Here is a 13,131-nt window from a genome sequence, read left to right as displayed (position 1 = left end):
GAGCCCACGCCCAGCTCTATCACACAGAGAACCGCCCCGGTCACCATGCATGTTACTGCTGAGTTCACAGACCGTCGGAACTGTGGGAGACTACGTGGGGAAGACCAGCTGACTCCCCAGTATTTACCTTACTTAAACCGAGTTTACAAAGTGTCAGTTTAACGTGACAGACAAGGAACCCCTTCAAATTTCTGAATGTCTGTTTGATTACATCACCGTAGAACCAGCAGCAGGCAGGATTTTGAAAATAAGTCATGAGTCCACATTTCCCCAGCACAAAATCATCCACCTGAGAAAACAAACCACCAACCAAACAACATTTTCTTGAGAGTGTTTTTACTGTGAGTGTATTTCCAAAATCTAATCTCATTGTGGCACATTTGTTGTTTTAAAACCCTTAAAAACCTTCTCTTCGTTGAAAAGCATGCACTTCTGGTGGAGAATAGTATAATATATTACAGATAACTTGCCTTAATGTCCATGCTAGGGCGTGAGGAGCAGTTAGTTGTTATTTAATATGCCTTTTAGATAATTATCTTTATCATGACACTGCATCAAAAAGTAGCTGTGTGCATTATACTGTTTAATTTAGATGAACAGCCATTAGGAAAAAAAAATGTTGTTTCAGATAAATCTTTAGAATAATTATAATGGCGACCACACGAATTTGAAAGCATACGCTTCCGAAAGCAGAGCTTACAAATGAGCATTTGAAGGTAGCACCAGACCAGGGTATGCGGGTTAAGTTTATTGTAGTAGAAACATAGACCGAGGCTCACAAATTCATAAATGATAATAGTAACAATCATAGACTTGAAGAAATCTATATAATATACAATAGGACCCATTAGCATTACATTAGCTAAGCGTTAACCTCAACAGTTCCACTTTTACACACTTGCACTACATATCCCAGGGTGCCACTAGGTGCCGTATCCAGGAAGTCGTCTGTGGTTGTCAAGCAAACTTCTGCTTGTAAGCAAAGTGTACAGTCTGTAAAATGTGTAGACGCTTTTAGTCTGCATTTTTCTGCAAAAGGTAAATATATACATTTATTTAGATAAAACTACTATGTATTCCAATGAAAGCACCGTTCAATGTTGTTGGTATTAGCTGGTTTAGAGAGGAATATTTATTTGCATCCCGCATTGTGTCAACATCTAAGCTTCGCAGTTCAGGCTACTTCGTTTGCTACGTAGTTAGTGTCGACATTAGTATTAACTATTTGTTATTCAAACGTGTTGGTAAGTCACTTACATATTTTTTATTTCAGTTAGCCGTGAGAGATGAGTTGCTGTCATGCGCCTGCGTCCCGGGAGGTCCGGCCCGGCACAGCACGGGTCCTAGTGACTGAGCTGAGTGGATCAGGCCACATCAACCCAACCCCAGCCCCGAAACCGCGTGAAGACTATGAAACAGCAGTGGAGCTTTACCTCCCTCAAGATAAGCTGGTAAATTTGCCTATATGCCCCTAAAGGATACAGTCAGTGTCCGTCCCCACTGATACACCACGTTCTCCATTGTCAGTAGTAGACGTTGGTCAGTAGCAGTAGGGGAGGTTCTGTGTGGAGACTGGGGCTGAGGGCTTACATTGCACATGTCAACATGGAGATAACATCTACTGTATGCATCCTCCCTTTGTTATGTGTGTATTCCGATGACATAACTCTGTTATTGCCCTCTCTCGTGGCCAATGAAGTGCTCTATGAACAGTAACTAGAGGAAAGGCAGCACATGCTGTGCAGATTGCTGTTTCAAAGTGAGGTGACGGACAGAATTATTTCACATTGCAGACTTCACGTCATTTGTTACATCAAAGTCATAGGTGTATGTCGAAGGTATGTGAATGATGATGATGATGATGATGATGATGATGAAAATATGCAGAGTAAAGACAAAATCCAGTACAGTATATGCTGTTAATTTCCGTCTCTGACAGGAATCGCTTTGTGGAACTCGGGATCTCTCTAATGTGACCTTGCTGGAGATCTGCATAGACACACAAGAAAACACGCTGGGTAACTTTGGTAAGACATACAGTATCTCAAGGCATTTACAAATGTAAATCAACTATTTCAAACCATATTGCACAGGTACAAAGTTGCATGTGCACTCATTAGGCCTCACCGCTTGTTGTTTGTATTGGTTTTATTGTTCATATCTAGTGTTCTTGTGGTGTACAATGATGATTCATAGATGCTTATAATGATGACACAGACAATCAGGAACCAGAACTAGACAAGAGACAAATAAAGACATTGCTATGACGCACGCAACGTATCCGTACTAGATTTCCTCTCAGGTGTGCCAACCTCAATGGGGGATGACTGAGCTGATAATGGTGAAGGAACACTTCATTAGGCTCACCTTCCTCAGAAAATTCTAGATTGCACAACGAGTGCAGGCATGACAGAGCAGGGTCTGTGCATGTGTGAGTCATGCTTAGGTGCTCCTACTTTTTTGCTAATTGCGGTGGAATGCCTGATGAGGTGAATTTGGAGGTAAACCAGGAGGCTAGTTTGAAACCCAATGAATAATCACCCCACTGTTACATGACAGTGAAAGCGATGGCTTTTTTAATCTGATCATCTTGCAGGTGCCTACTTGCCCAAGCTGCAGAAGCTCAAAATGAACAACAGTGCCATAATGTCCGTGAGGTAAGCTTCACGTTACGTAACACAAAAAACATCTTCTTGTTTTCTTCCTGCTTTGTGTTCTTGAAAAGCAACCTGTTCCTGGGAGAACACACACAATCACACTCATATTACGTTGACGTTACCTCATGGAATACTACAGATTTTCAAGAAGCTGCTAATCCCAAAACTAACAATAAAATGCAGCGTCAAACAAAACTGAATATGTTCCACTGTCGACGCCTCTTGTCGCTGTATGAACCACTTCTTTTTAACTTATGTTTAGAAATACAGCAAGCAGATCCAGGTCTTTCCAAAAAGGGAAATGTAACCGAGCGCAGTGATGAACGCATGGGGATTACTGTCGTGCTTTACACTGTTCACATGTGGGTTGGAAGACACTCTTTAGTGAGAGGTCTTGGAGGCCATGAGGCTTTGGAACAGAATAGCAGGTCAGAAGTCACAAAAAAAGTGTAGCATGGTTTCAGTGCAGATGTAGGGCTCTGCTCTGCTTCTGCTAAGGTTTTCCAATGGGGACTGGTAACACAGTTTTTCTGTATGGACGATGCATGTTACTGCTTGTACACCACAGATGTGGTGTTCAGTACAGTCTTAGAGCTAGATACACATGGAGAACAGGTTCACCCACTCGTCTCACAATAGGACACAGAGGGGTTTGTGGCATATCAGCTTTCAGATTTGTCCATTTGCACAAGTCCCGGAAAAAAAGACAGGAAATGTACACAGTTTCTCATGAAGTGTTCCGCCACTTTCATTGCAACCACAGCTGTGTCATCAAAATAGCATAGAGAAAAAAGCAATAAACCTCCAGGATGAGACACACACATTGTAAATTGTCCTCACAACAGGACAGGTGGAGCATTTTTACCCGAGAGACTTGCTGAGGGACAAGAGAGTACAAACAGAAAGATAGGGAGCTGTCTGCTCCACCCTGAGAGTAGCAGAGCAGAGCCAGCCAGACGTGCACTGCCTCTGATAGCATTTCCTGCTCTGGGCTGTGGGAGCTGTAGTGGAGAGGATGTTACGGGATTTTGATGCACTGACTGAGACTCTGCTGGAAGGGTCAGAGCAGGGGTGTGTTGTAGAGACAAGTGAGCGGCAGTGGAGAGACCTGCTGTTGGGGAAGAGAAAAGGCTATTCCAGCCACTGGATAGCCTTTCCCATGATTCACTGTGGGAAAGGCTTGTTTGTGCTTTTTTTTGTCTCCTCAGAGACCTGGGAACCGCCCTCTCCCACCTGCAGGTGCTGTGGATGTCTCGCTGCTCCCTGCAAGACCTAGATGGCATTTGTACTTTCACTTCCATCAAGGTAGAGTTTGTAGGTTACAAATGGCTCTGTGTTGGAGTAAAAACACAAGTGCAACACAAGTGCAACACAAGTGCCACGCTTTCCTCACTTCCTCGTTCCTAAGTTTAGAATGTGTATAAAGATTAAAAGAAAAAAATGAAGACATTCTTGGACAAATTTGTTTTTAGATTTGTGTCTTAACTTTAACATAATTTCCATTTGTCATGTTGCACTGGTGACACATTTCCCCATAAGTTAAACAAAGAAGACTGCAGGTAATTGCAGGAGGTTGATCAGAGGTCTTGTGAGTCTCTGTGAGAAAGGAAGTCTTTCTGACTCCCCATGTGTCTAATCTGCCCCCCCCCCCCCCCCCCCCCCCCCCAACCTCTATCCACAGTATTTTTGTATCATTGACTTAATTAAGTCTTCCGTCTGCTAGTCTTTCAATTTGTCTAATCACACATTTTCATCCGCTCTACCAATCGCTACACGCTGTATGTACAACCTCTCTCTGTTGCAGGAGTTGTACGTGGCCTATAACAATGTGTCAGACCTGAGTCAGGTGGGCATGCTGGAGAACCTGCAGCTGTTAGATCTGGAAGGGAATGACGTGGATGACCTCGTCCAGATCCAGTATCTGGGGTTGTGTGGCAAACTACAGACACTCACCCTGGAAGGAAACCCTGTATGTGCGCACCCAAACCGCACTGCCACCCAGGTAGGGTAATGCTCTGCTGATGTTGTTTCTACCACAAAACACAATATTATTACAGTTGTCACCACCTGCAAAAAGAGTTGGCACTTGAATAAGGGAACATAGATCACCTTGAACCCCAAATTTCTTTCACCAGACCCATCTTCAAGTCCTTTTCAAGCTCCTTGTTTGCACTTTGTGATTCAGCAGACATTGAGTGGTTCCAAAGGGAGTGTAGCGGAATTGGAGACATCAGGAAGAACCGAAATTAGCTACAAAAGTCATGTATACGCCTGTACAGTACATTAGACCAGGACGTATTTCTAATCAGCAATTGTCAGCATCCAAGCATGATGATGCATTGATGATAAGGCAGATAGAACGTTTGATGGAGCTATGTTTTCTGTGCATGTGTCTATAGACATGTTGCTGATGTCCTTATCCAGATTAACATCTAACAACAGAATACACTAAAAGAGCTGGATCATTGCCACCTGAAGTAGCCAACACCAAGTGGCGCAAGGGACAGAGTCACAGCAGTCTGACAGAAGATATATATTAAAAAAATAAATAGAGAACGGTTGAAGCTGAATGAAAAGCTTGAGCAAGGAGCCGGGCAGAGTTCCTCAAAAAACAGTGTTATATTCAGTTGGTGTTGTAAAAGCAAACTTGCGAAAGCAACTTGTGGTAATGATGTAGGCATCATTCAGTTAGTTGTCTCTCCTGGGCTAGTAGGCTGTCAGCCTTCACGGCTTTGTCAGATAATGACTGAAATGTAATTAGCATGCGCTGAGATCATGAAAGTATCCGTGTGATCTCACCGCTCTGCATCTGGGTCTTCAATGCACCAGATAGGACCCTGGGAGAGCAGGAGGCATCCAAATAATAAAACACAAGTCATCATGACCCAGACAGAATGTTTTATTACTACTACATTACAGAGCTATTTGATCTCTTTGAAAACTGGCCAATACATTTTTATTTGGTGGGTGAAGCGGCTCACCATGGACCTCTTCAGTGATACTGAATGTAGCTGCATATACAAAAAGTACTGCATTTCCACCTTCTGCTGATCCGAGACACAGTGTGCTGTGAGTTTTTTGGGCCACTGTGAATGTGTTTATTTACACCCACTAGCAGAGCATTAATTAGGAAACTGGGGCAATGAGGGTAGACGCTGAGCTGAATATGCATTAGGCCTGTGCTTTGTAGTGACTGAGGGGTTCTTGGGTTTGCTCTCTTGCCAAACTATCACTCCTCTTGCTCCCTCTTTCCATCAAACACACAAACACACACACATCCGCTCACTTCCTCTCACCCAGCCCTCATTCTCCCCCTCTTTTCTCTTTCGTTTCCACCCTGCCAGCCTTTCACTCTCGTTTTCATTCTCTGCATCTGTGTGGTTTGGTGAAGGGCAGGGGTGCCCAGCTCTAATTTGATCACTCAGTACCTCAGTGATTTGCTGGACTCTCTCTCTCTCTCTCTCTCAAAGTAAAGTTCCACAAATTGCCATAATGGTCAAAATGGATGCAAAAAGATATAACGACGGTTAGCTAATATGCATTATATTGCTGTGATGCTAGTAACTATTAACACATTTAGAACTGTCCTATGTTTGGACTGTTAGTGTATCACTGATTTGGTTGACTGCATAAATCAATACTCACTTTCTTTCATCAAAATTATTGACAACATATCCAGGCTCTTTATCATTTGTAAGGCATCATATGGCCCCTAATAGGTAGCTATGCATTACTTAGCATAGCTAAAGTACAGTATACTGTAGTTATAATGTGTAACAGTTCCATTTTTCTCTGGAATCAACTGGAGCACCAAACTTCATTAAGTGGATCAGTCTGTATCAAGCACTCATCTGAGTAGTCTGTTCATTAAATTAGTCTTTTATATAATTGTCACTAGCACATAAACTGAAACCAATCAATGACCACAGCCGGAACATGTGCATAAGTAATGTTTTTCATACTGAATGCAATCCTAAAAAAACACTGTTACATAATGAACTCGTGGCTTTTAGTACAGATAATGCTACATGCCATTAAGATAAATATTTAATCTTCATAAAACAATGGATCAAACTTATTTGGCGAGCTGGTGGAAGTCATTCAAGTGAAACAGAAGAGTCCATACAGCATCTCATCTCTTAAAAAGAATGAAATTATATAATATGAGTTAATATATCAATAATATCGTAAATACCGATGTGATTTACTGTGTGAACTGTAAGATGTTTTATATTTGGTTTGATACTTCACAGGTTACGCATGATGATTGATTATGATTATGAGTACTAAGGTGTTACATAGTGTACACTACTGTGCATACTTTTAAGTCACCGTTTCTAATAACACTTTGTTTTTGTCTCCTTCAAACACCTGTCTGTCCTCTACATTCACTCTGCCTCTCTCTTTCCGATGCTTCCTCCCTTCCACGCAGACAGCAGACTATAGTTATCGGGCTGCAGTGAGGGAGTTGGTCCCTCAGCTGCGTTACCTAGACAATCTAAAGGTGGAGGAGGACGGGCTGAGCTCCAGCAGCACCGTGGGAGAGGACTTGGCCATTCTCAGAAACTCCATCAGAGACTGCAACTCCTCTCAGGCAGCTACTGAAGATGGTGTGTGTGTGTGGGTGTGGGTGTATGTGTGTGTGTGTGTGTGTGTGTGTGTGTGTGTGTGTTTAGGTCCATGTTGTTTTGAGTGATTTGATGCTCATCAGTTAATTACAGCGGTGTATTTAAGGGGCCTCTCACTTTGTTGTTTTTTTAGAGGGTACAGCAGACAGTGCATGTCCTTACAGCCGACCCGGCTCAGCCAGGCGCCCTGCTTCCAGCCGCTCCTGCGTCCGGCCCCTCTCGTCAGCAGGCTCCAGACCCCACACTGGCTTCAGACCCATGTCAGCGACCAGGCCTGGATTCCTCTCCCCTCCTGGATCTAGACCTGGTTCTGCAGACTCTGATCTGGCAACAGTTGAAGCAGAAGCCAGCATCCTTACGCATGGTTAGGTGCACCGGTGGCTGCTGTTCAAACTGATATTTCTCAACAGTCTCAACATTTCATCTCGACATTTTATTTTGTTTAAGCGCCAGTTCCTTTTTTTTTCTCATGAGCATCACCTTGGGCAGATCAACTTTGTAATCTTTACTCAACAGTGCCGCCAAGAGGACGTTCTTTTGCGTTGTCCTCACTGAAATCCTTCTCTTATCCATTGCTTTCTGAAGGAGCTGGCAAGATTCTCTTCTGTGGAAACCCAGTCCAGGCTGTTCGAGCAAGGCGAGAAAAGTTGAGGGTAGGTGGTGTGTGTTGGAATAAGGAACAACAAAATTCCTTAAATTTTGAAAAAAACATCTTGTTCACACGATCTGTGTTAATGAGATATCAAATGAATTGAAACCAGTCTATGATTTCTTGCACGCTGTGTCCCATACAGCGGAGCATTTAGTGTCAACTGAGAGGCACACCAAGCTTCATGGGCTTTGGCAGGCCATTATGGCTGACTGACACCACCAGCTCATCTCTTTAATGTCATGTCAGTATAAACAGAGGGAGCTAATTATCTGCAGGTGGACAGAAACCTGAGAGGACAGGCGCGGTGGTGGGAGGACACGGGGGATGGAGATGTGTTAAGGGTGTAACAGTGTCAGACTGTCTTGACAGATGAGGTTCTCGCTGCCAATGCCATGTTATCTGTCACACTGGCATAAACACACCTCTGCTGTCACTCTGCCTTCCTCTTACCTTCCTCTCCTGTTCCGTCTTGCGTTTGCTCTCGCTGTCTGTCTGACCATTACTCTAGCATCTATTCATAATTAATGTACACAGCTCGGCCACCCCTCATTCTCTTTCTCCCTCTCTTTGGTCTCATAGACAGCACCCACCAGATCTACTTTCACCCCCCGTGACCTTCCCATCCATATACCAGAACACACGTACGACATCGAGGAGACTGATGTTAGAGAACGCATTGATGTTGTCGCGGAGCTTAGAGCTTGGAGGGAGCAGCACAGCAGGTACTACCTACTTACACACCTCACTCCTTTTTTCTTAAACTGGAAATACACTAAATGATGTAAAGACTGGTTTCATGGATAGCAATTTAAATATAATTCCGTTTCCAACCCATTAGGACTCAGAGAGTCAAGAATTTTATTAGGATTCTTCCTCTGCATTGGGGGATGAAACCCAACATCTTTCGACATTGTTTTTCAGGCGTCTCCAGGCCATAGAGACAGAAAGATTACCACAAGTCCTGGCTATTTGTCACAGTGATGAAGAAGAGGGGGGAGATGATGACGAAGAAGAAGACGGCTTTAGTGGTGTAAGGAAGCACAGTAGTGATGAAGAACATGGAGCGGAGAGGCATGGTGACAGCCGAGATACTGTCTCACCAGATTCCTCTTTCCAGTTTATCTCCCCAGGTAAATACTCACTGGATAAACATACTTGCTGTTGCCTACGTAGAGAGCGAGAAACTAAACTATAATGACCATCTATCCATAATAATATCTATAGCAAATTTAAAACATAACATAACACCTTTATTTATATATAAAGCTTTTAAAATCATTTTGTTTTGTCTTCAGCCCTGCGTCACAGAGAAGCCTTGTCCCCTGGGGTGGCTGGACTCTCCCTGTCCCCAGACACCACACTGTCCCCTGCTCCCCCTCTCAGTGCCATGCTAACAACTGGAAATCACAAGCCACCAGGGCTCCGTGCACGTAGGCTTCGACTCAGCCAGACCAACTCAGAACATTTATCTGATTTCAGCAGGGTAGGGCGCTCCCCTGGGACAGGTTCAACTGCTGGAGACACAGACCTGAACCTCCAGAGGGTCCAGCAGTTGACTACAACCAACGAGCCTCTTTTGCCCAAGCTTGCATACGTACCCCGCCCACCTCCAACAAGTGCCCTTGGTGAAGGGCTCATGGGTTCATGGTATGGCATTATTAAAGGTTATTTTTATATACCAATGTGTATGTATTTATACAATATAAAAACAATAGATTTAACTGTGTTTGCTGTGTAAAGTGTTGTATCTTGTTTGTAGTTTGAATTGATTCTAATTAATTAAACTTGGAATTAAACTGGTAATTTAAATACTATTCATGAGTGAACGTTTAACAAACATCTTGTTTTTTTCCTTCCAAATGCTCGATATAATCATTTTAAAATGTATGTTTTCAATTGATTGAGTGACTAGTTGTCAATTCGTACTGTGTAATAGTTTTAATTTAAACTTAATTGTTCATATCGGGTGTTACTAAAGAAAGTTCTTTGTCTTTCAGTGCAGAAATGGACTTATCCAGTAAACGATTTGGCAGCAAGCATCTTCAAATCCCTCAGATGTCCAAACTCCTGGACAGACCAGCGATTACTCGTCCTCACACAGCCAGAGCAGCGCTACAGAAACATCACCAGCACCACACAAACCAGCCCTGCAGAGGGAGCTCACACCCAGACTGACACCACAGTGGGCAGATGTTTGACTGTCTGGCTAGTGTTCTCTGTATGATCAGTGTGACATTCCCTTTAGAACAGAGTGATAGCATGAAGGCCATTAACTAAGGGGCGTTCCTCTTGTTGGCTCACTCACACCATACCTTGAGATGGGTTGGAAACACCGGTATTTGGCCATATGATGTTCTCTTTCTCTGTCTTTTTTTAATAAAGATCTGTAAGATATAGAAAGCATTCTCAGAAATGTTGGGACTGACCAACACATCAACATCAAGTGACTTCACAGTGCTGTAACATGAGTGATGGAGTCATTAATATAACAGAGTAACAGTGTACTCCGAGGACTTGCTATATTCTGAGATTGTCCCTCTTATGCTGCTGAGTTGCTGGTTTTCTGGTGGCTGCTCTAGCTGAATGAAAAATAAAGAGAGATGTGACTAATACCTCACATTTGCATTTCTCAGGTTGAAACATTACATTAATATAACTTAAATGCTACATTGTGTTTTGCCCAATTAAAACAACTTTTTAAATTCTCCTTTTAATTGAAACTGAGCTGTAAAGTTGATGAAAGGCAAAGGATAATTTGAGATAAGGTTTCCTGCAGTGACTGTGTTTGTTTTGACATTCATGGTGTAATAGGCACATTTTGCCACTTGAAGGCGCTATCTATAAACGTTAAATCAAAAACTCATTCCATTGTTTCAACCACCTTGGTCAAACAATCCTAGAAATCCACCACCTTGCAACATAAGAGTCATTCCCTTTGTTGCCTGTTTGTCCACATCCAAGGCAGCATTTACACCAATGGTTGTGTCATTTATGATATACATACAATCATTAAGCATGCAAGCTACCTACTCACTGCTAATACAGTAGAACATGTTTCATGATGTATTGACTGATACACAGCATGAGTACTGGAGTTGAACAGATAAAGTGCATTTAGAGTTTATATGTTCTAACTGTGATAGATCCTGTTGTTTCCTTAGAGCTACGGTAAATTACCCATCCATTGCACCATGAAGGACACTCACAGACTGATTTTGTCCTGAAGGCACACTTATGATGAGGACCAGAGAGGCAGCCACATCTAATACCTTATTAGTTCTCAAAGGACATTTGTTGTTGCATGTCGCATGTCACACTGATCTCAACATGGACGTTTCCACACTTGCTCTGCCTTTTGTGTGAATACCTGACGTGAGCTCACGCACACACCTAGACATTAAAAAGCACTTGCCATATTTCTGTCAGCTGTGTTTCAGTTCTGTGCACAGAAACAGGATGTAAATAAATGAGTCAAAGTAACAAGGCACAGGCAGCAATTCAACCTTGAGAGCACTGCTAATACTCCTCACCACACTGATGGATTGGAAGATTTACACATGTCAGGCATAGGAATGCATGATGTGTGTGTATAGCCACTCAACCAAGAGACGGCTCGACGGCTCTTATGTAACATGTTAGCACATTTCTTATGTTCTTTCCATCACGTTGCTGTACCATCTTCAATAATCCTCTGACAGGGCTGCTTCATTTGTGGCATTACTCGGCCCCCTCGCTCCCTGTCAGGTGTTGTCAGCCACACTCTCATCTCACTGGTGCTATTATGTCTCAGGACAGATGGAGGAGAGTGGAATGAAAGGAGAGGCCTTTTATGGTGGGAAAGTGGGATAGTGTCCACCTACTTTCTGAATAGTCTTGTAATTTCTCTGAAAGGGATCATTCTCACATCTGGTTGGGACTGGAGCGGATCTCCCCAGTTATTACCAGATGATGTGACAAACCAGAAGGGCGTGTTTTTTTCCCCCTATGCCTTATAGATGGGAAACATTTTGAGGAAACCTTAAAATCAGATTGTAAAGACAACATTTCCCTGTAATACATTATGTCTGATATGTTGTGAAAGAACAGTTTCAGCATTGTAATGTTTGTTCAGCAAAGATTAATTTTCTTTATAATATTTTGAGTTACCACTCTTATCAAAGGAAATGGTTTCTACTGAAAAAGCATCCAACTGTCTCTCTTTTATCTAATAAAACAGCGCTGTGGTCAGAATAGCCAGGGTCCATGGAGGTGGTCTTTTAAACCCAAAATCAAATTCAAAAGATAATTATAGCACTGCAATGTCACAAATTTACTTTATGAAACCCTTTCCCAAGAGATTATTATAAAAAACAGGGAGGATAATGCTATTAAGACCCTCTCTTTTGCAATACGGTAAACAAACTGCACATTTTTCTGTCAGACTGAAGTGGAGAAAACGGTGTCAACACATCCTATGAATACCATTAAAACAAACACCAGATGTCTTCGGTATGATTCGTTTAATTTTGTGATTATGTCAAGTAGGTTGTAGTCGCATTCCCCAAAAGATTCTCAAAGCCAGCAGAGACTTCAGAGGTTCATATGATGAGTCTATCCAGCAATACTGCTGTTTCTTTGTGTTGTAACTGCAGCTAACAAGACGGGTGTGAATACATTACAGAGAAATACATTGTGAAAAACACACACACCAACATAACTTTTGTAGCTGAAATGGAATGCTTGTTTGACTTAATTATCATAGGAAGCCTCCTTCTTGTTTTGACTTGAGACCTGTCACTTGTCCAAGCAAGCGCTGAAACTGGAAATACCATACAGTATGCGTTCAGACAGGCCAGGAGAATCTGTTTGTACAGTACATACAAGAGATAACTGCATAACGCCGGAAGGAACATTCCGTTTAATGCAAGATATTTAGGCTCCATAACTCATTTTATGTTGACACCTTTACAACCTCATGCAGACAAACGGTCTATAATGGTATACAAAAGGCATAAAGTAAATAAGTACTGCTTCATATTTACAGCTTTCCAAATTGAATCTAATCTTTGTGACAAAGCAGGTGATGAAACTGTATGCTGAGACAATACCTTCAACGCATGCAGGAAGATTGTCTTTGTATTGTATTGATACCGCATTAAATGGTTGTGTTCAGTTACTATGAACAACAAGAAGGCACTGGGGATTACCTGTTGTT

General features: G+C 42.4%; 1 protein-coding gene across 1 annotated transcript; it reads left to right on the top strand.

Annotated features, from left to right (window-relative positions):
• Nucleotides 1-978: 978 nt before the first annotated feature.
• Nucleotides 979-11,150, top strand: lrrc56 (leucine rich repeat containing 56). Its single transcript, XM_068723442.1, has 13 exons — nucleotides 979-1,038; nucleotides 1,274-1,451; nucleotides 1,940-2,027; nucleotides 2,597-2,657; nucleotides 3,866-3,962; nucleotides 4,462-4,659; nucleotides 7,090-7,267; nucleotides 7,419-7,649; nucleotides 7,871-7,938; nucleotides 8,517-8,659; nucleotides 8,859-9,067; nucleotides 9,233-9,584; nucleotides 9,935-11,150. The coding sequence occupies exons 2-13, from the start codon at nucleotides 1,287-1,289 to the stop codon at nucleotides 10,110-10,112; spliced, it is 1,968 nt and encodes a 655-aa protein (XP_068579543.1). The 5' UTR covers nucleotides 979-1,038; nucleotides 1,274-1,286; the 3' UTR covers nucleotides 10,113-11,150.
• The last annotated feature ends 1,981 nt before the right edge of the window (nucleotides 11,151-13,131 follow it).

Source organism: Cebidichthys violaceus, unplaced genomic scaffold, assembly GCF_023349555.1.
Source record: "Cebidichthys violaceus isolate CVI_PGR_0920_01 unplaced genomic scaffold, fCebVio1.0.p SCAF_3, whole genome shotgun sequence".
Taxonomy (NCBI): Eukaryota; Metazoa; Chordata; class Actinopteri; order Perciformes; family Stichaeidae; genus Cebidichthys; species Cebidichthys violaceus.
This window is presented reverse-complemented; position numbering and strand designations above follow the sequence as displayed.

Excerpts from the sequence above, each read along its gene's own strand:
- lrrc56 (XM_068723442.1), top strand. The coding sequence starts at position 1,287 with ATGAGTTGCTGTCATGCGCCTGCGTCCCGGGAGGTCCGGCCCGGCACA. Across the intron at positions 9,068-9,232 it reads TTTCCAGTTTATCTCCCCAG|CCCTGCGTCACAGAGAAGCC; the intron begins GTAAATACTCAC and ends TTTTGTCTTCAG. Across the intron at positions 9,585-9,934 it reads GAAGGGCTCATGGGTTCATG|TGCAGAAATGGACTTATCCA; the intron begins GTATGGCATTAT and ends TTTGTCTTTCAG.